Genomic DNA, 25,642 nt, shown 5'->3' with positions numbered 1-25,642 from the left:
GCACATTTTTTAAGGTCACGTTTTGAAAGGCCCCTTTTATGACACATGATGGCGCTAGAGAGCTGTCGCCAATATTTTACACTTAAATGAACGGGCTTGTAGAGATTATAATAATAAAAAATGTAGAGATCTAAAATAATAGTTTTTTTTGTCTTATCCTGTGTAATCGTTCATCGATAAGCAGATGCTGAATGCTTCATTTGCTAGTTTGCTAGCTAGTGTTTGGAATCAGCACGCTGTTAAAAAGTGAACACTGGCCCAACTTAAAAAAAAAAACTGTAATCAGTCTGGCCTAATATTTCAGCATTGACGTACGGTAAATTCACCAGGTTACAGCAGGTTTGATTGGTTCGTGTACACTACGTTGACGGTAAAATATTGGGTGTGTCAGATTAATCATGCCCCCCCCCCGCCCCGTGCGGTAGCCGGGTATCCATTTGTCTGGCTGCCTCTTTTGTTTCAGTCGCACCCCCTGCCCGTGAGACATTTATTTGTTTTTTCACCCTTTGATTCGGCACTAAGTGCTCGGACGTTGCATGTGCGTCATTTGAGTGCTGTTAATATTTCTCTCCGCCGCTAATTGCACCGACGGGGAATATGCATCCAGAGCTGGCCCCCCTTTTGTGCTCAGACAATGTTGGCCGGTCTATTGAAGAGTCCTCGGTGGCAGAGCCAGTGGATGTGGCATTGTCTTCTTTTTTTTTAAAATGGAAACTTTCTAATGAAAGGCCAGCGTCACATGCAGGGAGTGTTTTTGGCCTTTGAAGTGCAGCGGACGAGAAATCCCCGTTAATAGCGTTTCAAAGAGATATTGTCGATGAAGGTGATGCTTAATACGTGAAACGATCTACTTATTATCATGCTGATGGCAAAATGCATCCACTCGCTTAATGGCTATATGAATGGCGGCCTGTGTGCTTGTTGCACTCTGCACACATTTCGCTGAATGTAATGTGTTGGGTAAGAAAGAGACGAGCCTTTCAGATTGTAATTGAAAGCACTTCAGGTTCTTTCAGCGCGCACGGGGCCTGGTTATCTGGAAACTAAAAGGATTAACTGAGACAGGACTGCTGCTGGGCCTTGGATCGATGGTCCAACACGTTGCCATTGTGCCACTGCCGACAAGTTAACAAGAGGGCTAATGGAAAGCCTGCGATCTCACATTAAGGTTTTGAGCGTCGGAGCTCAGTGCGCGGCACTCTGCTCAACAACGTCGTGCATCTTGGCTCTCGCAATTATTCTAATTGGAGCTCGGAGGGCTGGAGTGCAGAAAGGAAATATGCATGAATATTTGAAGCTGGTCATCATTATCACAATTCGTCTATCAATACCCCGATCATGGTGTTAATGTAACACCCCGGTTTACTGCAAAACGTTCAAACTGCAAGTAGCACTAAATCAAGGTGATCTATGAACCAAAAGACCACAACTTACGACCTTTAGTGACAGGGACAGTCCCCCTGGAGACACTCGGGGTTAAGAGTCTTGCTCAGGGACACGATGCTAGCAAGTGGATTTTGAACCTGTGACTTTGTGGCGAGTGTTTTACCCACCAGGCCACCGCCACCCCAAACTGTTGAAAGGCACTTAACCCCACAATCTGTGGAGAGGGATGTAGGAGGGTCTTTTTTAATGTGACGTCACCCTGAGTATGAGATATGAGCAAACAGAAATATTTACTCATACGTTTCTAAAACGAGAATCTCTCCCAGCCGACATGGAAGAAATGATTGATGATCTCAATATTCCGACGCCGAACGGCTCAGCCGTATATCTAAATTAACATTCAGCGCCAACTTATATCCCGGAGTCAAAATCTTTGCCCCTGCGTGCGCAAAACCGTTTTAATTAGCGGCTGGAAAACAAGATTAATTGTTCATTTGGGAGCGGCGCTCTAGGTCAGCCATTTCTGAAGACGTCGATGATATCATCTCGGGATTGTGGTGCCGATTCAGGCGCAGGAAGCATGACAAACACCGCCGTCAGATAACATGTCATTAGAGGTCAAGATGCATTGAGCGCAATACAGATGTTATCCATAATTAGCAAACACGACGTGGGTGCGGGCTACCTATAACGCTTATTAGACGCTGTCGCAGGCCCCGTCCTCATTACTAATCTGTCCCTTGTACCATTAGAGATGGAAATTAGGAATACAAAAAGGACCTTGGGCACTTTTTTAATCAGAGTGCATTAAAGTGCCATTAAAAGGGATAAGAGTGTTATGTGCTTAGTAGTGATGACGCCCGGCTCCAGCCTCACAAACACCCCCAGCTCCATCCCAAGCTGGCCCGGACCCTTCGCGGTAAATGGCACAGAGGGGACGGGGGGTCCGAGAGCCGGCGCGTGGAATGTGGGCTGCGCCGCTCCTCCCGAGTCGGTCTCTTCAGTCATTCCCGCCCACCTCTCTGCCAGCTTACCGATTTACATTTCGGCATAATGCGGGCATTAGAGGAGGCGCAAGGCAGCCCTGATAAGTTACAAAGTGCTCCGGGGGTAAACCTTGTAAGAGCGGTTTTGGAGCTATTTACAGTGTTCAAATCCTTCAGAAATGCATAGCTTGAGGACGAGATTGCTCATTGCGGGTGATGCTCTGCACACAAAGCAAATACAATGCTGGGAGACGGGAGGGTTTTTTTTTTCCTCCCCTTTCCCTTCTTTTTGATAGAAATTGACCATCTGACATTAATTCTAATAGACTGATCCAATCCCACGGTACCAGAACTGCACAGAAACCCACGACGGGGAGCAGGCAGAAACTGGCATGGTTGCGGCCAACTTCTGCCAGCAGTGGCATGGGAGGGAAGGAAGGAAGCTTTTTGAAAACAGCCTTAAATGAATTCTAAGGTGCAATTTAATTTTCAATATGGAACTATTAAACTTCTCTGGTAAATTCTCTGTGAAGATATGTTTTTGATTGTGCAATTCACATAACAAAATGCCACTGAAAATGCAAAAACTCCAACAATGGTGCTTAAAAAGCAATGGATTTTCGTCCTTATCGAAATTGCTTTTCGTACAGTTGTTCCATTTGAAATGCATTTAATTGCAAATAATAAGAAAAAAAAGAGGAGAGGAGAGAAAGGGCGACAATGCGCAGACTAAAGCCCTTTTTTCATCTGCGGCGAGTGAGCGTATTCAAATCTGAATGGTCAGACAATGAGGAGAGCGACTCGTGCTCTGAATAGCCTCTCCAGCCTCTCATGCTCTCTTACCCACCCCACCTCTTGCTCAATTCCAGACCAACCCATGACCTACTCCTTCCCTGCACAGGGACAGGTCTTTCCCAACTCCCATCATCGTTTTTCCTCAGAACCTGGACCCATATCCAATAAAAATGATGAAATGTGTCCTCTGCTTTTACCCATCACCCTTGGTGAGCAGTGGGCAGCCATGACAGGCGCCCGGGGAGCAGAGTGTGGGGACAGTGGGGTACTCAGTGGCACCTCAGTGGCACCTTGGCGGGTCGCTGCCCCCACCACTGGGGGATACAGCTAAAGTAACAGACTTGGTACTGAAACTGGTGCCAAACAAGGTTTTTAAGGATGTTCGCTCATGTGATGTTTAAATAATACAGAGTGAGTTAGTAGAGTGCCTTAGAGCTGTCAGTCATCATGTTCTCCCCATTTTGAGCCATTCCGGGTAGTTAGTTTCTCTTCTTCAAGATACTGATATCTCCCAAGTGGTTTGTTAGACAACAACGCTGTAGTGCTGCGCAATTTGAAAATTGTACACACATCCACAGCGAACCATATTCTCTAATTCTGCAAATCTTGGAGTTGCTTCTCTTAACTGGTTTGAGTGTAAAAATCTCACCAAGCCCATGGATTTGAGGGTGTCCCCAGCCCAGGGCACTTATCTTGTGTCTGGGTGCTGTTAATATTACCATATACATATGGTTATGTATATATATTCTGAAATGTTTTTATCTCACCTGTTTCAGCACCAGCCACCAAAAGCAAACTTGTTGTATAGCAGAACACACCTGGCAATAAAACTCAATCCGGATGGCGATATTGAGAGGACCGTGGAGCACAGTGCCGTTTCACTAGAGTGAGGGTAAAAAGTAACCCTTCAAACTTTCCAATACTGCTGGGAATTCTATTTTTTCCCCCAACAAAGCTTTATACATATTTATACAAGCCCCAATACTGATAGGAAAGTGGCAGGAGGAGAAGGGAAGAAACATCTTGGAATTGCAGAGGTAAACTGTATGTAAATGCCATAAAGTAATAGACTTGTAGTGCAAATCACACCATTTTATCTTTAATTTTGCACCCCCACCCCACCCCAACGCTCCACACACACACATACACACACCTCACAAACCTTCCCCCCCCTCCTCCACACCGTCCTCTTTCCTCTGGCTTAAAGGTGCATCAGAGATATGCATTTAAGCATATTCAGAACACGGGGCGTGAAATTAAATGTGTGGCAGAGTGAGAAAAATATACAGACGCCGGAGATGCCTTAAAAAATAGTCATTTATGCAGATGGAGAGGAGCGAAATCATTTGCAACGGGATGACCCTCTCTCCGAGCATTTCTCCCCTCACTGTTCTTCGCTAATCTCGCACTGTATCTTCATTTTTCATTGAACTCGCCAGTTTGCTGCTAAGCAGCCTTGTAGATAAGGCAAAGTGCTAAAAGGAGACGACAGAAGGAGCTCAGTGGGCCCGTTTCTATTGCACTTTCACCCAAGGCAATGGGCAGAATTTAACGGATTCCTTCCAACATATGTTTTTGCCAGATAAGTAAACAGTGTGTGTCGGAAATGAAAAAAAAAAAAAAAAAAAAAAGCATTTGCAATTTAATGACATTACAGCTCCCAGCTTAGCCCGCCGTGCTGCGAGGCGCGGAGCAGAGAAAGGGGAGCTCGGAAGAATGGAACTGGGTGTCATCAGTTTTTTTTTTTTTTTTTTCTTCGTCTTTCCCTTTTCCCCACTGCGAGAAGCGCCACCGAATTCTTTTCAGGCCCCCTTCGCCGCTTCGTGCCTTTTCTCCCTCCATTTTACTCCCCTTGCGCCATTCGTTTTTTTCTTCTCTTGAAATGACGACGATGATGATGGAGTCATCTATTATTTTAAGTCCCTCTCTCTCTTGACCCCCCCTTCCGTTTCTGAGGGCCTTTTGACCCCCAAGCCCTGTTATCCTCGTTTTTCTTTTTTCAGACTCATTTTTCAGACCACAATGGCCCCAAACAACATGGTGGTGTTACATCTGGCCCTAACAGTCATGAGGCTCCTGGGGGGCGTTCCTCTGAGCAGCAGAATAACCTCGGCTACGTTTCAGGCGCGGTGACAGAGCCACACACAACCATGACCCCCCCGCCGAACCGCCTCCGTCCCCCCAGCTCTCCGACTGCCGCCTTATTATGGAAGGCTAATTGTGCAGGAAAGCAGATTATGACAGCGCTGGGATGTACTCCTTGACCATGGACTAATGTGATGACAAGTTTGGGGACCCCTCTAAGCGGCAGGCGCAGCGTGCCAGGGCACTTTTTGGCACCGGCGTTAATCTGCCTTTGGTATTAACTCAGCAAACCGGTTTGTTTGAGTACGGATCAATCGCTCGCTCATTATTTCTTACAAGGAGGCTTTATATTGGAGACGCTTGCGCGCCGTTGATCTCTCATTAAGTGTGCTATGTAAATGCACTGGCACGCCCGCGCGTAAGGGATCCGGCGTCACCCCGGGGCCCGGGCTTGCAGAGGCATGCGGCGGAGGGAAGGGGGCAGGAAATTTGGGTCAGCGGCGTTCGCCAAAACTGGAATTTCAGGTCCCCGCTCTCCCTCTTTTTTTTCCGAGGCCTGCTCCCGCGCTCTATTCATGCGCGGCGCCGTGTTTTAAATGTCAGGCCCGGAGCTGTCCAGCAATTCAGCCGAGACGCCAGGAAAACAAAAGCATCTGATCCAGCGGTTCGCGTTACCTCTGTAATCGCCCCTGGCTGCGGCGCACATGCCGCCACTCTCTGCACCGCCGCCATTTATACCCTGTAATACCCCGTAATACCCAGCTGTGGGGCAGAGAGGGACGTCGTGATGGGAAATGTGGGAAATAAACAGTTCAAAAGCTAAAAAAAAAAAGTTCACCGTGTCAATCAATAGTAAAACCAGGTTGCCAGATCAACGGAAAAAAACTGCGAATGTAAAAACCCACAGACTGACAACACTGCCGTCATGACTTATTGTTATAATTACAGGGTGAAAGGCCGAACCCCTCCACACACACACAAAAAAAGAAGAAACATGCACGCCTCAGAAGGAGAATTCAAACGTTCGCTTGTGCGTTTACAGATCCGAGTTCATCAGGTGCACAGTGCGTCGAGGACAGCGTAAAAGCGGTAAAAATACACACGGGCGCGGTGAGTGACGCAACACCGCAGTGAGCCTGACAGCACCAGGCACTGACTTTGCATTTCTATGGCGTCCTACATAAATCCTATAAACCCATTCTCATTACTGCTCAGCCTTGTCAGGTGTGTGTAGTTTTCTCCACACAAACACACACACACACACACGCCTCTCCTAATGACACCTGCACACACCAGGAAGCTGTACGAAAATAACAGTCGCAAAATACGGAAAGTTTGTGCGGGAGTTCGGGAACCAAACAGCTGAAGAAGTTGTTTTCCACATTTCACATCATCACCAACAATGAGATTTGTTCTCTCTGTCCTCCGAGCAGAAGTTTCACACTTCATCTGCACGAAAGGAGAAAGAAAGAAAGAAAGAACTCTTGCCATTGGGTCAGTAGCTGAGGAACACAAGGATCTCTGACTACGAAACACACACCGGTACTTCAGCAAGTCTTTCACGGCCGTGTGACGCTTTGTTTGCCGTCACAATGGAAGTGTGAGGGACACGTCTGACATTGTTCTCCGCAAGCCGTTCCTACCTCGGCAGAGAGAGAGAGAGGCCCACACTCCTTTATCAGGAGTTACAAACTCTCTATTGTAACTGCTTCCACGACCTGCCACGCCTTCACGTTAATCTCCACCGGGTGGGGTGGGGGGTATGGCCTGGGGGTCTCCGACAGGTTAACGTCCCCTCAAGACTTTTTTTATACGTTAGGACACATGAAATCAACAGGCAGATCCCTCCTCTTTCTTTCATCGAATCATTCAAACCAGTCTGTTTCTGTAATGTACAGAATAAGTAAGTATGTTCATTATATTCACTATAATTCTTTGTTTTACAGAATTATGTCAATCTGAACAAAAGGAAAGTGCATTATTAGTCTTGACATGACAATTATGACAATTAATGTGACAATCACCAGGGAGCTTTGCTCTCACCCAAAATCTTATTTTCTTAGAGTTAAGGGGGTTGGAAAGTGATTCATTAAATCAAGTCATTTATAGATACATGACTTTCAATTAATATAATACTAAATATTAAAATATTCTACGGAACTTGATGACAAAGTTCACATCATTGAAAACAGAAGCAAAAACTGCAGCCCTGGAATAGTAAAGGGAAAAAAAAAAAAAAAGAAAAATGTGATGTAAAAAAAATGCACATGAGTAAACGGCGTAGATTGGTTGTTTTGCAAGATGCATTAGTTAAACATTAGAAGAACATTAGTCTGTATTTGTCTCACTTACGCACGAGACATAACACGCGGCGCTTCTCATTAAAAAGGTGCAATCTTCACTCCCCCCTTCCCATCTCCGAGGTAATAGGCTGAGAAAATAATCTGTTTTATTGATAGGCACACGCAGCTGTGTGTGTGTGTGTGTGTGTGTGTGTGTGTGTGTGTGTGTGTGTGTGTGTGCCAGGTACTTATCTTCCCCCCTGTGTCCTGTCTTACACAAGGGTATAATACTTTCTGACTGTTCCTCGGGCCATCAGCTCTTCAGATTCATTATTTCTCATTTCTGATAGATACGTTCTCTCTCTCTCTCTCTCTCTCTCTCTCTCTCTCTTTGCCCAGAGAACCTGAGAATTTAATACGAGGCCCGCCAATCTCTGCCAGCGGTGGTGTGAGAGTTGAAGAGAAGTACGTCATGTCAGGCCTGGCAGGCCCCTTCACACCAGACACATTTCTTTTAATTGATGGATTCATACAGCAATATAATAAATAAATAAATAAATAGATACCTCACACTTTACCTCAGGGAGGGAGGGAGGAAAGAAGATACTCTGGGAAAAATAAAACTTCACTGAAAGCTCCATCTAATGTCTTGTAATTATATGATAATGTGGCACAACACAAGAAAACGTGTATTAATACTGTCTGCAAATACTGGGTGTGTAGAAAATAATCTCCTTATTTTTAATTTTTTTTGCTCATGTGATCACTTGTCAAAGGCTGAGGTATCTGGAAACTCTAATCCGGGGGTTAAGTCAAAGAGATCGGTTTCCTATCTGATCTCAAAGAACGAGATTTAATCCCGTACACACCATGAAAGTCACACAGGATTGGGACATTAAAACGTCCCCAAAGTGAGCACAACAGAACTCCCCCGTCCTTTTCTTTGGATTTTAAGGTCATTATTTTCAACGCTTGTCGTCTTTGTTTCATCCCCCCTCTATTACATGCCCAGAATAAACTGGTCTGTTAATGATCCGTAATTTAAACCGGTGAATAACACCGAAATGATGTGACAGTAAATGACGGCGAGGTTTTAACCCCTCAACACTCCAGGAATCAGCACCTTCATTACTAATTAATTGTGCATTAATAAAGGGAGTAATTACATGAAATGGGAGCCTGAACTGGTGTTAAGGTGATAAACTCGGCATGCCAGGTGACTGGTCCCGATTTATCAGTTACTCCCCTGTTTAAATATCAGACCACCTTAAATAAATGCATTCAAAAGGCAGGATATGGAAGGTTTGTGGGGTCATTCGGGGTCATCTGAGATGGTCTAGTGGAGATCTGCTGGAACGAGTGCAGTAATCTGATTCAGACAGCAGTGGGAGCTTCAGCTTCAGAAGGCCTGCGGGGAGGAGGAGCTGCACTACCGCTGGCGGCTCAGGAAAAGTGCCACGGACGGAGAGGTGGCTCGATGTTTCCATGGCCACGTCCTCGCCGTTCAACACCTCCTGTGCATTTTAGCTCGAAATGTCTTCATTAAGCCACTTCAAATGTCATTTAAGCCAGGTGTGGCTTTCTACTGACCTGAAGGGTGTCACAATTTCTTACACTGTGGGGTTTTTGTCATTTTATGCCCGAAGTATGTATGTCGTGTCCTTCTGATGAAGTTTAAGATGCATGAACCTCTTAATTCTCCCAGTTTGTTGACATTATGGGACGGCTTTGGTCAGGGTTTCCAGCTCGCCCAGTAAACACCGGCCTCTCGGAGAGGAAAGGCCGCTTTATCTCCTGCCGAGTCATAATTGGAGTCCTTTTCATGCGAAGATCTTAAGGAAATCCCAGTCATCTCCCGGCAGAAATCTACCGTTGCCGGTTCACTTCACCAGATGAATTCCCAGCCTGCGGCTAAATGATGAGCAATTTGATGAGGAGACAAAGGCAGAGCAAACCGTGGCTGTATAATTTGGGTACAGTTCTGCTTACAGTCCTCCAGCACAAGCGGAGATACGCGGCATCTGCCTGCGTCTTCAAGGCGAGCTTATCGGTCCAACTCTTCCTCGAAAACCTGAACACCAATATAAATACAGCACACACAGGGCACCAAATACCCTGGTACACCCGTAAATTCAGCTCATAAACACTCCACTATTCTATCAACACACATCACTACAAAATATAGATCTACAATAAAATACATTCTAAATACAGTTCTCGTAAGAGCACATACGCAAAAAACCAAAATGCAGAGATAAACTTGAAAAACTTTGTTTTCCAGTTCCAAAACTCTGAAATAAATCAAATTTTAAAAATAAGAATGTATGTATATTATATAAGAATATATATTATAAATGTATGAACAATATCACGCATATATAATTTAAAAGAGCTACTGAATACATTTATCTAAATTTATATGTAGTTTTGTTTTGCACAATGTAATGATAAACAATATTTACCCAGATACACAGGACATACAGCGCTCTTACTGATTTATTACGCTGCTATAAAAAAAATCCTAATATAAGCACATAAACAGAAACCATTCATAAACAGGCACTGTTTTACACTTAATTACGAATTAGCTCAAATGCACCCTTATGTAATCATTTTACAGATACTTACCTGCTTAAAAGTGACTGTTTTGAAGTATTTTATGATTTTAAAAAAAGACTTCAGAAACAGGACTCTTTTGAAACAATGCTGCAATGTTAAAGTTCATCCGATGCTGTAACAGAGCAACGCACCAAATCTATCTCACATCCCGAACTCTGAATGCTGAATGCTGGACTCGTTTTTTGGCAGCTTTGCACTGCTGGACTGCCATTTGACTTTTTTTTTTTTTTTTGCTTCTCTCCATAATTTTGGCATATGATCCCTGATCTCCCGAGGGCCGTCTCTGTGTATCCACTGCATTATGTGCTGCACCCTTCACGCAAAACTTCGCCACTCTTGAAAGTGGAGAGGCAGACTTCAGAGGACGTGGGCTGTTTATGTGAGCGCGTATATATAGACTTCTCATTTCGGCAAGTGACCTTGGGCACAGTGACATGTATGATTCCGAAGCTTTGATTTGACACGTCGAGGTGTTGTGGAAAAGGTGCAATGCGAGATAATTTCGGCATTTTCCCCCTCCTGGGAGCGTACAGAGGTAAGAAATGTAGCAGGTCCTTCACTGGAGATTACAGGTAATACAGTCCATTGCCTCCATAAACATTCTTGACACAACCTTATGATGGAGCGATTGCTTGAGGAGAGACTTTTCACACTTTGATTTGCCTAAAATGAGCTGCTGAACTCTTTGAGGTTTCTGAACGGAGGAACCCACTTCTGCAAAAGATCTTCTTTTCCCATCCAGAATCTGACACCTGATAACAACACCCACCTACTCCAACTTGCCGGCAACTTCTACATCAAAAGACGCACAATAGAGAACTTCGAGTTCCCGGCGAAATCGAATTCAGACGTCAATATAAATCAGTGTTCCGAGCTTGGACTAAAGTACCAGCGTAATGTCAACTGATTCTATTGAGATTCCTTTTCAGAATATATATAATGTACATATGTAAATGGTTTTCCTTTTTAATTCCCGAATCCGCTTATTTACAGTTCTGGAAGATTGAAATATATATCTTGATTTGACCCTTTGTAAGCATATTTCTGGTAGAATGACGGCATCAGGGTTGGAATATGTAATATTGTGGAATACGAAACAGACTGATTCTCAGCTACTGTCGATTTTTGAGTAGATTTATATCGCCCAATGTGGTGGAATGCGGCCGAAAAGGCTCAAATAAAGGAAATTTGTCTTCTACTGGACTCCCATTACTGGTCATTGCTGTGGGATAATTAGAACTAAAATAAATGGACGAGCCAACGTCAGTAGAATAAAGGATTTGGTGGTGGGTCGTCTTCCTGTTTGATGTTATTTTTATGGCCATGAGGGAAAACGTGTATTAAAAATCGAAATTGTATTATGTAAGTGTAAGATGTGTGAAAAGAGGCTGAAACTAAGCTAATTTGCACTGGAAATTTCTCAGCCGCTGATTGGGCCGGCGAGCTGAGAGTGGAGATGCTCCTGTCAGCGTCCATCCAGGCTCCATTCATTCAAGTGCTGTCCTGCGTGCACGCCGTGATGTGGAGGTGATGCCGTCGTGGGTGACCTCTCTTACCAAAATGCCACAAGTGTGACACGTCGCGGTGTCTGGCTGGACAGGTTTGATCCGTCTCAACTGTGTCACAAACCGACGTCGAGTTTGACTTTATCCCGGCGCCTACACATAACTTCGCATTTATTCCCTTCTCCGTTCCTTCTGCAGTAAAAGCAATCTGCAACGTTCATTTGTTGCTGAAAAAAAACTTTTTTTTATATTTTTTATTTTTATTTGATATTGTCCAGTGACAAAATGAACTGTCATTTTTTTTATCGTAGTTTATTTTATTAGTTGACATTAAATGCAATTTTGTACCCAAGTGTAACGTTAAAGAGGAATAAACATCCATCTGTACATCCATGTAGTATGTCCCCTTTTTCCTGGGCTAATTCACCATTGCGGGGTATCAGCTAATGAAGGGCACTGATTGGCTGAGAGGTCCCGTAACTGGAAGTCAGACAGGTCGCCCCTACATGGTCAAACACCCCGCTAACCTTAACTACCACACTACGTGTATCTACTACCTTAACTACTACACTACGTTACGTTTTTAGTACAGCAACGTAGAAAAAAACTAGGTTTCTGTACTCAACCCTGTATTTACATAAGTCATTTTCATTTAATAACTTTTTCCTGAATCTCTTGAGAACACACACACACACACACACACACACACACACAGGGGAAACACTTCTGTCCGAAGGTACCTTATACACTGAGCTCACAAAGGCTGAGACGTCTGAAGCTGCATGGTGGGTGGCGACAGCGTTTCTGATTTACCTCCACTGGTGGGCCGGAGAGAACCTCACCCGCATGGAGACCACCGGTGTGGACACCAGTCTGGCTTCCAGACCAGTTACAAATAAGAAGTTTCAAGGAACGACCCTCACACAACACCTCTCTCTGTCCCTCTCTCTCTATATATATATAGGGTTTGACCTTTTTGTTATGTGTCTGCAGTTTCATGACATCACACCTCAGTAATAAAACTAAAAAAAAAAAAAAAAAAGAACTTTTCACATATTTGCATAGTTGCATCTCCACCTTTTTCCCACCGAGCCCCTTTCTGCACAGGGAATAAAGCATATCTATTCAAAAGGCATTTAGTCCATTTCTTTCTTGGCCGGTAAACCCATTCATCAATTGTTCTGCCTTGTAGATTGCATTCGAATGCTAATCTAGCGTGTTAAATATCTTTTTGTTCCCCTTTCACCGTTTTGTCATTCAGTTTATCCAGTTTTGGTCACCCATTTTATTTATTTATGCGCCTGCTCCTATTCACGCGCTCATGTATTTTTTATTATGTTGTTTCACTGTCATGCAGTGTCAACTCACTCCATTCAGTGTGGGCTACTTGAAGGGCTCGGAGGGACAAAGCGTGTACACATTGCAGAGCTATTCACTCCGGCCAGCTGGATCGGCCGGGGAGAGAGAAAAAAAAAAAGCGGGGCCCTGTGAAAAGAAATCCTCCACAATGGACACAGAAGAAGTGCACAATGCTAACAGTTTTCCAAATACCACTGATTGCTTTCATCACAATGAGGGAAAGCAGACGCTTTTCGCCGAGCTCCACTTCAACAAACAACGCTCGCACAAAAAAAAACTCCCAGCCCGCGTTTTGTTCCCGGACAAAACCTCCTCGACCGTCTAAATGCCCCGAGTGGAGGGAGGAGGGGAAGAAAGTTCTTTTAGGATCTCTTCCCCTCTCCTCGGGTAAAATGCGATAAAAGGACGGAGAACGAGGGGGAAATGCTCGCTGAGCTGGTAATGTGCGCTCCTTTGTGGACCTGACGACCTTTTTTGGGGATTTTTTTAAGTCAGTGAGGTGTTGGGCTTTCAAACCCGGGGCCGAAATGGCGATACAAAGGCTAAGAAAAGCAAAGAAAAGCACCGTCTCTTCTCCTTCTTCTTCGTCACCACAACACAAAAGCCAAATATGTTAAGGCCTCGCCGTAATAAAAGTCACGGGGAGACAGCGCCTTCTCTTTAGCGGTCACCCTGAATTTTGACAGGTGTAAGGAGTTTGCGAGGTGTTCCCGAGAAGAAACCGGAGGCTCCACGGAGAGAGGCTACAGCGCAGGATACGGGCCGGTGAAAGGGTTCAATTAACCGTGTCGGAGATAATTATCCCTGGACAGTCCAAATTAGTTTTGCATAATCGCTGTGATCCGTATGAATTAACTTCTTAACGTAATCTAAGAGGGGTGTGGCTTTTTTTTTCTTCCTTTTTCCAAAACACTGGATTGAATTTTAAAAAAATAATAATAATAATAAATAAATAAAAGTCAGAAGCACACACGAGTTTGGTGTCATGTCTTCGTGGGGACCCAGGGTAATAAATAAATATGTAAATACAATTACGGAAGAAGATGGAACTAAACCCTAATAAATTTAGTAATCAAACGCAAGAGATGTTGCTCTTTGAATTTAGATTTTTCCACGATATTTAACTATTTCAAATACGATTTCTGGGTCGGCAAAAGCTGAAGTCTCACACGCACACACACTCACACACACACACACCGCCGTGCTGTGAGAACAGGTCGACACAATTAGATCAGGGCTTCAAGAAGCTCAAAGAAGCGCCTGTTCGACGCGGCCTAAAAGGTTCCTTTCCACTGCTCACGGGGCCTTAAAAAGAGGAGACACACACACACACACACACACACACACTACTCGTTTTTTTTTTATCTCCCTTCCTATTCACGATTAAAGTTGTGATAAATCGGGGCTTTCTGGCTCCTGATTACAATGCGCTGCTTTGGCTTCCCGGAACAAAGGCGCTCTTTGGAGGAGGATACCTTACACTTCACCTGGACCCGCAACCCTACAGCGAACTTCTCTCCTGCTCCCCCTGCTTCTCGTCCCGTTTAAAAGGTTCTGATCGTAAATGCAACAAAAAAAATAATAATAACGCACACACCACCATACAAAACCTCCACCTTCACGCCAACTGAGCAGTTCGAAGAGGTTCGGTGTATAGACCTGTTTTATTAACTGTCCCGACGGAATAAATTACATCTCGCGATGATGATGATCAGCATCATCGTCAGCATCATCATCGTTATCTTCATCTCTGTTGTGCAAAACAGGGTGTAATGCGTTCACTAAACAATAAATATCACATACATCTATTTATATTTATAATAAAAAAAAAACTGAAAAATGTACAGCAGAAGTCCTATAACACTAGAATGCGATCAAATAAAACTTTTCCCCCCGTTTCATTTCATATTTACACGTTTATCTGTGTCGACGCGGATTGTCTGTGTTGGGGGGGGGTGAAAATGATCAAAAGATGAAAGTAATAATTAGACGATCGTTTCTTTTTTTTTTTTTTATAAACACTCGGTTACACGTTTAAAGTCGGCATCGTGGACGTCAAGTTCGGTTCGGCGGGACGCTACTCGAACATACATACACGCGTGGCACCCGGCCCCGTGGCGCGTCATAACGCGGCGGCGTAGGCCGGGTAAGGTTCCAGCTGCGGCTTGCCCATCCCGGGCAGCAGAATGTACGCCAGCGGGGGCTGCAGTCCCGCCGAGGGCCACGCCGTGCAGTTGCACGGGATGACGTAGCCCGGGTTGCCCGGGGACGGGTGCGAGTGCGTGTGGGTGGGCGCGGCCGCGCCGGGGAAGGCGGCGGCGGCGCCCGGGTAGGCGAGCGGCGACGCGTACGGGAAGGCCGGCGGCGAGACGTCCGACATCTTGGAGCCCAGGTCGAAGAAGGAGTAGGGGCCGGCGGACACGGCGGGGTTGAAGAAGACCCGGGCCGCCGCGGCCGCCGCCGCCGCCGCCGCCTTGTCGGGGTTCCCGAGCAGGGACTCGGGGAGCCCCCCTCCGCCGGCCAGGCCGCCCACCTTCAGCGCGTCGTGCTCCCCGAGGTTGTAGGGCACCGGGAAGGCGAACTTCTCCTTCTTCATCAGGGTCTTGGGCTTGCGGCGCGGCCGGTACTTGTAGTCGGGGTGCTCCTTCATGTGCATGGCGCGCAGCCGCTTGGCCTCGTCGATGAAGGGCCGCTTCTCGGACTCGGTGAGGAGCTTCCACTCGGCGCCCAGGCGCTTGCTGATCTCGGAGTTGTGCATCTTGGGGTTCTCCTGGGCCATCTTGCGCCGCTGCGCCCTGGACCACACCATGAAGGCGTTCATCGGGCGCTTGACGTGATCCATGGGCTTGGACATGGGCGCCGCTGCCGGGCTCTGGTGTGGCGACGCGGGTCAGCGGGCGTGGCGCATGTCGCTCGGGTGTGGAACGGGCGGATCTTCACTTACTGCATCCCGCGGGAGAGTCGCTCTCATTTATCCTTTATTGCGCATTAAAAAAATAATAATAATAAACCAGGCGGGTCACCAGCTTTCGGCCCAAAAAAAAACTAAAAAAAAGTTACGTTTTCTGACGCATGTTGAATATCCGGCCGCTGTCGGGGGTGAAAAGTGGAGAAAAGTTGTCTCGGTCTGCGGACGGCGGCCTGCTCTCACCGCGGTCCGGCGTGAAATACGGAGCGCGCACGCTCACTGGCAGGTAGCGGTGAGAGGCGAGACCGCCGGCGCGCATGCGCAGTGTGGCGCCGCGTTGCCAGATCCGCTCGTTTTCATTTGTCCCCTTCCTTTCTGAATACCGACAATGAAAGTCAGATAAAGTGGCTGTGGTGGTTAAATAATAGTTTTTGGGTAGAATAATAGTTTATTAATTAAAAATAAAATAATAATTAAGCTGTTGACACTTCTCTGTTTAATGCATGCACAGAAATGCGCAAAGACACAATACGTCAAATTTCAGATCCGAGGAGCGATCTTTTAAAAATGTCCCTCCTGCATGCAGTGGACATGTAAACCCGGTTTGAAGACCAAGGGGGAGATTAAATACGTGGATATAAGCACCTCGAAGGGTCACGTTCTGCTGACAACCCGATAAGATATAAGAGAAACTTGTTTTTTTTGGTCGTGCAGGTTTACCTGCTTTCTGAAGAACCGGGGGCGCCGTTTCTCTCGTGATCTGGCAACACAGCCCATCTTGGCGGGAGCCGCGAGGCCGCCGAACTGTGTCCGACTCCCCGTCACGTGGCGAGCAAGTGGTCCGATCGTCCCGAATCGGGTCTTGTTCATTTTTTAATGCTTTATTTTTAAATCTACTTTCAGTCGTAAATATTGGGTCGTTTCGGCCTAAACGGCCAAATAGTTTTAATGTAGTTTACATTCTTAAAAAAAAAAACCGAATAAATTAAATTGTAAAAATAATGATAAAAAATAATAATAATAATGCAATTTTCATTAAACGTTTTACTTGTTTTTATTCTAGTTGCAAAAAATTCTCAATTCTTACGAAAACCTAAATGAATAAATGAGGTTGTAAAATATCTGACGCGACAGCTCTGCGGATGATTGTGTAAAATTCGATATGCGATAATTATTCCTATGCATTTTTTTCGTATGGAGGTGCGTAATAACTTTTAAAGTTAGTCATTTGCCCTGAGAGTAAATAGGGAAAACGTGGAGAGAAAGAGAAACTGGGGTCACTTTTTTTTAGACGACTAACACGTTGCGATTGGCAACACCCCCATAACCACAGACACAAACACACACACACACACACACACACACACGCACGCACCACGTCACTTCAGCCGTATTTCTTTTAATCGCAACCGAGAGGGATGAATTGCACTTCAGAAGGAGTTGTGCCCCCGACACGAGGGAGGGTCCGTTCCCGTTATCTGCCCCACGCGGCTCCGTCCCGCACCTTCGACAGGAAATAATCACAGAAATATTTCATATTTATCTGAAAAAAATGTCAATGAGAAATCCATCACTCTAATAGGGAACGTGAATAATAATGGCAATGAGATCAAATTAATACAGTCATTCAGACATTTAGAAAGCGTCTAGTTATTGCAGTTATTTGTATTATTATATTCAGAGCTTCTTGAAGCGTTGTCTTCTTTAAAAAAAAACTCATCAGGAGTCACTGTGGAATAATGATTGATAACAGTTCATTCAGAAGAGGACAAAAAAATCCTCCGCGATAATAAAGACGCGTGGTTTATTTATAAGGACTATTGTCGCGCGGAAAGTTATCCTGGCGGTGAATGACGGATGGGGGGGCCATGCGGCGGTAAGGTTACCCCCCCCCCCCTCACACACACACACACACACACACACACACACCCTTCTTTTATTCACACGGATTCTTACAGTTAATTACGGCCGTCATTGTCAGCGGAGACCCGCGGAGAAGGTGACGGCGACACGGCGATGACAGGGTGACAGTGGCAGTGACTCTAAAACAATATCGTTTCCACGTTAAAGATATTGGATATTGGAGTTCGCAAATACCACGCCTGAAATGTAAATAGTAATGTTTTGAAAGGAAAGAACGATTTTAAGGAGATTTCATGACACACACACAAGTTGCGAATTTGCGCATAAATTAGAAAATGTAGACAATTCGAAGCCACGTGCACGTGCATGTATACATGTCCGTTCGAATATTCTGCTTTTTTATTTCAGCAACTTTAACTCAACTCGGGCAAATTTCAGGTTTAAATCTGAGTGACACGTGCTTGTCTTTCCGAGTGTGTGTGTGTGTGTGTGTGTGTGTGTGTAAGGTGACACGCCATCACCCGGTTTAACCTCGCCGCTCGGAGGGTTTGAGGAGGGCCGCGCGGAACGGAGACGCCTGTAATTGGCGGGCGCGAGCACGCGCGCTCCCGCTCCGGCCGCTTTCCGCCGCGAGGAAGGCGCGGTCCGCGCGGGCGCGCGAGCGTCGCCGCTGAATTATTCAGAGCGGAGGGACGGAGGGGAGGGCGGCGCTGATGGAGTGTGAGAATGAAGCGAGCGCGGTCTGCAGACGGATAAAATCATCATCGTCATCATCATCATCATCATCATCATCATCATGCCATATAGTCAAAGCTTTTAATAACAGAAGCAGTTTGGTGGAAAATAAAACCGTCACACCCTCCGAATAAGACATTTTCTTCCCTGAGAATATTACAAATAGACAACATTTATCTACAGTTATTGTTATGAATATTGTAATGATTTCCAGCAATAACCAGTCCGGAAGTGGACGTTTCCCCGGTGACTCCTGGCTGACATGCCACCCTCCGAACTTCTAACCCAAAGTTTGCTTTCATCCCGGGGTTGGGATCCCAGTGGGAGGGGGAACCAATTGTGTTCCTTGCTGTGCAAAAGTCTTAGGCACCAGTACAGACCATGAAAAATAAAGGTTCACCTAAGATGCAAATAACTAATGTGACACAAGAATAAAAATATCGATTTCCCTAGAGTGATAACTGCAGGATTTTTTTATTTTCATGAAACAATGACATGATGTCTCTGTCTGTTGACGTTTGCTTGGTTTACGGAGTCGGGAGAGACCGACACCCAGTTCTTCCAACACATCTCTACATATCAACATTACTGCGTCTTTCACTTTTCTATCATTATTATTTGTGTGCTTTACACACAGATCCCATCCTGAACAATTTCAGACTTGGGAAGTTGAACCTTTCATCAGTTTCACTACAGCCTAAGACTTTTGCACAGTGCTGTATAAACACATCCAGAAGGTTAATCGCTGGTATGGCTAGCCGTGTATTCACCAAGAGTCTGGGGATCTAGTAGAGAGGCAGGATACGGGCCCGTCAAAAGCAGAACAACAGAGAAATTACTCTCTAAATCCAACAGTAAGGACACCTATACACACACACACACACATACACACACACACACACACACACACACACACACTTGTAATGAACAAACTCATATTGTGGAAGCCACAGATCTGCAGGCTCCTCTGCCCCGAACGTAATCTAATTAAACAGCGAGCTCCACCAAAACCAGGCGGTATTGAAAGTCAATTTGGCGCCCAGTAAATACCACGCTGCTCATCTATCTTCTCTAAATACAAAGTCAGCTCGTGAGATGCTGCTAATTGTCCCGTACAACAAAAAAATCCAAGCAACTGCTATTAAAAGCTGTTCGTGGTGGTTTTTTTGTTTTGTTTTGTTGAAACTACAGATAAATGAATAACAATGACTTTAGTTAATATTAATAAAAATGCATAATTAAAACAAAAGAAGCAGAATACACAGTTTGATTTTGTCTACAAACCAAGGCCAATAGGAGTGCTGAACGTTTTGGGATATCCATTTTTTTACCGCCTTCATTGAATCGTAAAGAAATGGGCGGCCTTTTCCCCTCGGCAGAATCCCGATTTACAGGCTCTCGAGACAAGTGCGTTCATAAAAGAGAGGCATCCATAAATTCATAAATGTCCCCTTCCATGCGTTCGAGTCCCGGTTTCGGGGCTCCTCTTCGGGGATTCGCCAATTATTCTCCAGCCGGGATTTTGGACTCCCGCCGGTGGGGTCCCGCCGCTCCCAGCCACCTCGCACTCGCATCCAGCCAATTTATCCCTCCCACGCCCCATCCCAATATGCTATTAATAATCATTTGACCTTTGACCTGAGTGTTGTGTGAACGTGTGTCGCTGTTTCAAGCATCGTGGATGAACCCCCTTTTTCCCCTGGACACCCCAGAACAAGCTGTGATGGCCGACCGAAGGTTCTTCTTTCTTCCACGGAACGTTCTAGGGGGGAGACGGGAGACGGTAGAGGAGAGGACAGCGGTGCGGCGGATGATAAGGGCCGGTGCGGCGGGGGCGTTTATTTATTCAATCAAGCCGGTATCTCGGCACCTCGAGGCAAGCTCAGAAGCGGCGATCTGGATCATTACGGAACCGTCTTCAGAGCCATTTTGTCAAATCAAATTCTCCGCCGGGGGGCCCGCGCCGTGCCCCCGTAGACGCTGGCATTTCCCCCCCCAGCTCGGTTCTGAACACTGGCGTCTTATGCCCCGGAGGCGCCGGGATGACTTTTTATATTTGTATTTTTTTTTTGCCGGCATTTAAACCAGAGCGGCATTATCATCATCACGCCTCCTTCCTCTTCATTATCCCGGCTTATCGGGCCAGCATCGCGGCGCGGCCCGAATAGAGTGTTGTAATTACCCAGCCTGCCACCTGATAGCACGGCTCTCTATCGGTTTCATCGCGCCAGGTCTCGCTGTCTCATCACACTGACAGAAGGGAGGCATGCAGGGGGGCGGGGCGGGGCGGGGCGGGGGGCTCGTGGCTCATTTCAACCCCTACATTCATCGCCGGGGGTTGCTATCGGGTAAAACTGATGCACCCCGGCTATTTTCTCTCTCTCTCTCTCTCTCTTTTTTTTTTTTTATTCATCCGTCCACCCTGTTCCCCAACACCACAAAGGCCACTCTTGCCCTCTCTCCCCCTCACACACACACACACACACAGACACACACACTTGTCTGTTGCACTCTCCCCTTCATTGTGAATACAGAATTGAAGCCGTTTGGCACACAAAAAGTGATCCAATCTCCTTGAACCTGCAGCATCGCCCTGACACACCATTAGGCCTTTCATGTTGTGTCCTCGTCCTTCCAGCGGCAAAAAGCTGCTTGTTCATCTGCGACAGCCCATTCTCATTCAAAGGCACACGGGGAGAGAACTTGTTGCATCCCCCCTCTTTCAAAGGTTGAAAGCGGTGGGTAAAAAGGGGGCTTTTCACATTTTTGACTCTTATTAAATTTATAACATGACCTCTACCTGGGAGAAAGAGAGTCTGTGACAGCGGCGGGCTTTGTTACGCCAAAGCTAGTCTGTGCAAAGCCTCTTAAAACTTTAACAGAACATCCAGAAAGCAAATAAAACCTTCAGAAAGAGTGTATAAGACCAGCCTCAGGGGTCGTGGCAACATGTGCACCGGCGCAAAAGATGAACATTTTTTTGCAACGATTTCGCCACATCTTGCTGTCGAAGTCAGTGGCTGGATAATAAGAACCACAATATGAGTTCGAAAATAAAAAAAAAACTGAATTTCATGGAATTGTTTTCAGACTTGGATTAAAAAGGTTAAAACCGACTGTGTGAATGAAGACATTTTTTGGACTTGGACACTTTGGTTTTGAGGTGCTGGATTTTTTCAGACATTACATGGCTTTTTTACTTTGTCCACTGTGTAATTACGAGTCTTAAAAACCTAAGCCACTGCCAACAAACACGTTTAATTTCTCTAATTGTAGACCTGTCTTTGAGGACCTTCAACCTGTGCAGTGACATTCCTCACAATGCCAGTGGGACCAGGGACATGAATGTGGCCTCCATCTGAATAGGAAACCTGGTTAGATGCCCTGGAACTTGGAGCAAAGTTCCCATGGCCTAGTTGCCTCCCACCAGAAGCACTCCAACGGCGCTTCAAAAGGGAAATCAATCTTATTTGAGGAGATTAAGTGACCAGGATAATAACCGTGTCATTGAAAGAGGGAGAGTGAGAACTGCCCCCTTTTCAGTGTTCCTGCAGATGGCTTATTGTTGCAGCTGAATGTTGGATCTCTCAAGGTAACCCTGTTATGGCAACGACGTCTCACGTAAAAAGAGCGAGCGAGCGAGTGTGACAGAACAGCCATTAATTGAGTGCATGCTCAGATGTGAGCCGCCATAAGCATAAATTTCGGTGCGGAAGATAAACACTAAATCGGGGCAGTTTGGTCAGACCTGGCCTTTTCAATGGATGAAAGGGTCCTTAGTAACAACAGCAGCCGTGAGGTCCCCCACACAGTATTGGTACAAAGTGGGATAACTGCAGTAGACTCAAGCACTTGCTCCAGTGTCAGAATAGTGTTCTAGTCAACTGTGTGTGTGTGTGTGTGTGTGTGTGTGTGTGTGTGTGTGTGTGTGTGTGCGTGTGGTGTTAATGGCGAGCATAAGCTCCACTGACACCATGATCGATACCGGGGCCTCTGTCTTGTCAGCACCTCCCTTTTGAGGGGCCCTGACAGAGGGCGTCTGGGGGGATCTAATTATTTGATGGACGGCCCGGCAGAGAGTCCCCGCTCCCACAGGCTCGTCACATGTTGCCCCATCAGCCTGTTACTCACCGCGAGCCCAAAGGACAGTTATGGGAATTATTGATCCGGATTTGACTTAATATCCGCTCCTCTCCATAATCAAGTGCGCACTGAGACAGGTCAGAGAACACGGCACTGGGAAAAGCGTTTTTGCGCCATTTTTGCACCACGGACCGGTTTTCGCGTTTCCTCCACCATTGCACATGCACAATAAATACTTAAAGCGTAATAAATACTAACGATCATGTCATGGTGACCAATCGGGAGAGATGTTCGCTTTTGATGCTTTCTGGCTCATCAAGGCTACCCCACACAGGTCATAGGTGCCAGTCCCACGTTTGACCTCTGTGACCCCATTTTGCTTGTGTAATTAGTGAAGGCTGATAGTCTAGATAAAAGTGTCAAATATCATCAGCGATCAATGCACCATGGTGCATTTATTTAGTGAATAAATTCCACATAATTGATTAATATGATGCATAAATAAGGATCTCTGTGATGTTGGGAATTTTTGACAGCAAGTCTTGTTGCAAAAAGAAAACCGTCCTTCACAACAGACCAACATCAAAGGTCTCAGTGACTGATATTGAAGTCATTATGAACGCTCCTTTTCTTCACGGCCGCTTTTCATGTGAGGCAAAAGTCGAGAACCGTGCCGAACAACACCCCAAACTGCAGGCCACACCAAAGGCCCGGCCACTTCCCGTCCTGGGGGACGTCCTCCCGACGCCAAGAGCCGGAGTCCGCCGAGCCACAGTCTCAGGGCAGCCATTTGCTCCCAACCTCCCCCCCGCTGAGGGTCAAGTCAAATCAATACGGTAATCCATAAATCGCCCCGTGGATAATTACAGAGCTGTAATTACAAAAGACATTCATTTACTGCCCATTTTCTGTCCAGGACAGTACTTTCGATTATTTCTATCAAATAAAAGACACAACTACAGAGTCAGAGCTTCCACCAGGGCTCAAGGCAGGACAGAGGACCCCTGTGTAGCCCCCCTCCGGGGCTCCAACATTGACCCATCACTCGGCCCGAGGATGGACTCATATTCAACACACTTTTTCAACAGTTTTGTGACTGGCCCCAGGCATTTGCATCACAAAGCGGAATATCCGCGGTGCCACCGGAGCTTAAATGGAGCTGGACAAAAAGGCTCCAGCCAAAATGCCATATTGCTTTAGTGAAAGTACAACCTACATGCGTTATGGTCCCCTTTTTGTCTTCTTCTTCCTCCTCCCGCACAACTACTTGTGGCATTCTCTTCCTAAGCCCCTCGATGCAGCTGGTCCGCCTCTTGCTGTGCAATGCCAAGTGCAAGGAACGGTCCCTTTTCAAAAGAATCGAGAGAAATCTGGGCTAATGTGTCTCACAGAAAGACTCCCATGGAGCCACGGCCTCTCATTCTTCGGCCCATTCTCCCGCTTTTCTCCCCTCTTGCACTTGGGATAATTGCAGTTTAATTGGGTGACAAGAAATGAAAACTGTGTCCACATTATCTAGGATTATCTCCCTTCCCCCCCCCCCCTTCCCTGAGCCTGCCATCAATTCAAAGCGGCCCATTTATCAGGGAGAGGAGGCTGGTGCTTGGTCAGCTCTGGGAACCCAGTTGGTAGAATGATGCGCCGGGGAGGGGGGCAGGCAGAGGGGAACGGGTGGCAGCCTGACAGGCGAAGACAAATGTTTCTTGTGGCCCGCCGCAAGCGGGACATTCATCTTCGAGATGCATGTTGTTTTGAAGCTGCTAATCAATAGAGATCGCGTGTTAAAAATGCGTAGCAAATAAAAATAAACGAACGTAGGAATGCAAAAATCCGCGCCAGCGTCACCGTCACCCCGCTGACACCGAACCCTGCGATTTGTGTCAAAGAGCCACGGGAAGGCCTCCGAGTTTCAAAGAATCCGGGCGATAAATCACGCACTTTGTTCTGAGGGGCGAATATCGATTTCGCCCGATGGAATTGTTTGAAATGGAAATTTCTTACGGTGGACTGCGAATTTTGCGCGGATTTTCCATCAGTGGCCGTGCCCCAGTTTCGAAGGCCGCCCAGGCTGGGCCCGCAAACATTGAGTCATTCTCTGCTGGCTGTACCTTCCCTTTTGTCAGAGCTGTACTCAACTTTAAAAGCCCCTTTCAGGCGGCATGAATGCACTTCATTTTCTCCCAAAGAACTTTGCATTGATAGCAGGAAAAAAGCAAGGTTGTTTAGAAAAGGAAGGGGAGACAATGGGAACAAAAAGCCAAGCTTTCGGATTCCATTATGAACATTGCGTCCCATTCTTCTCAGCTGTTTATACATTTTCTGCACAATAATGCACCCTTTGCCATAATATGTTCCTGCTCCTCTCAGCACTCATCCGAGATGGGCCTTGCATCAGGGACGGCGCTAAAAAAAAAAAAAAAAAAAAAAAAAAAAAAACGGAGCGGTGCCGGAGACGCTGTTCCCTGCCTTTCATCGGGGAAAAGGAGATCAAGGTGAGGCTAACAGATCAGGAGCCTCCTCCGTTAATGCTGCCTTCCTTCTCCCCGCAAAGACGCACTGCGGAAGCCTCTTCAGGCCGAGATTTTTAAGGTGTACCGTTGGCCAGACCTTGTGGTCGGACACTCGTGACCTCTGGCGCACAATGTCTACGCTGAAGAGCTCCGTGCTCCACATTCGTTGGTTGACCTCAGCGCCTGGTTCTCAAGGGCCACGAAGGTCACACAGGATGTTGTTTGCTGGGTATTTTCGTAGATCAAGCTAGTAGTAATAATAATAATAATAATCAATTGTCATTTATTATTAGATTGTTTGTTAAAAATTTGTATAGAATGTCTCTATAATTAAAGCGTTAGGTTCCTTCACATCTGACCATTGCTAACAGGCACAAATTCTTATGTCACTTGTTAAACCCCAAATCCAGTAATTTACACACGAATATATAAAAGTAAATATTTTTCCTGGTAAATATCTTTAGCTGAGCGGATGTTTCTGAATGTGGCACAGTGTCCACATCGCTCCCTCCCTCCCGGCGGTGTC

The 25,642-nt window shown here is 46.1% G+C and overlaps 1 protein-coding gene across 1 annotated transcript; it reads right to left on the bottom strand.

Moving 5' to 3' along the window:
- Positions 1-14,662: 14,662 nt before the first annotated feature.
- sox21b (SRY-box transcription factor 21b) lies at positions 14,663-16,169 on the bottom strand. The gene has a single exon (XM_028991861.1). The coding sequence runs from the start codon at positions 15,869-15,871 to the stop codon at positions 15,140-15,142; it is 732 nt and encodes a 243-aa protein (XP_028847694.1). The 5' UTR covers positions 15,872-16,169; the 3' UTR covers positions 14,663-15,139.
- Between the last annotated feature and the right edge of the window lie 9,473 nt (positions 16,170-25,642).

The sequence above is a fragment of the Denticeps clupeoides genome, chromosome 9 (genome assembly GCF_900700375.1).
Source record: "Denticeps clupeoides chromosome 9, fDenClu1.1, whole genome shotgun sequence".
Taxonomy (NCBI): domain Eukaryota; kingdom Metazoa; phylum Chordata; class Actinopteri; order Clupeiformes; family Denticipitidae; genus Denticeps; species Denticeps clupeoides.
This window is presented reverse-complemented; position numbering and strand designations above follow the sequence as displayed.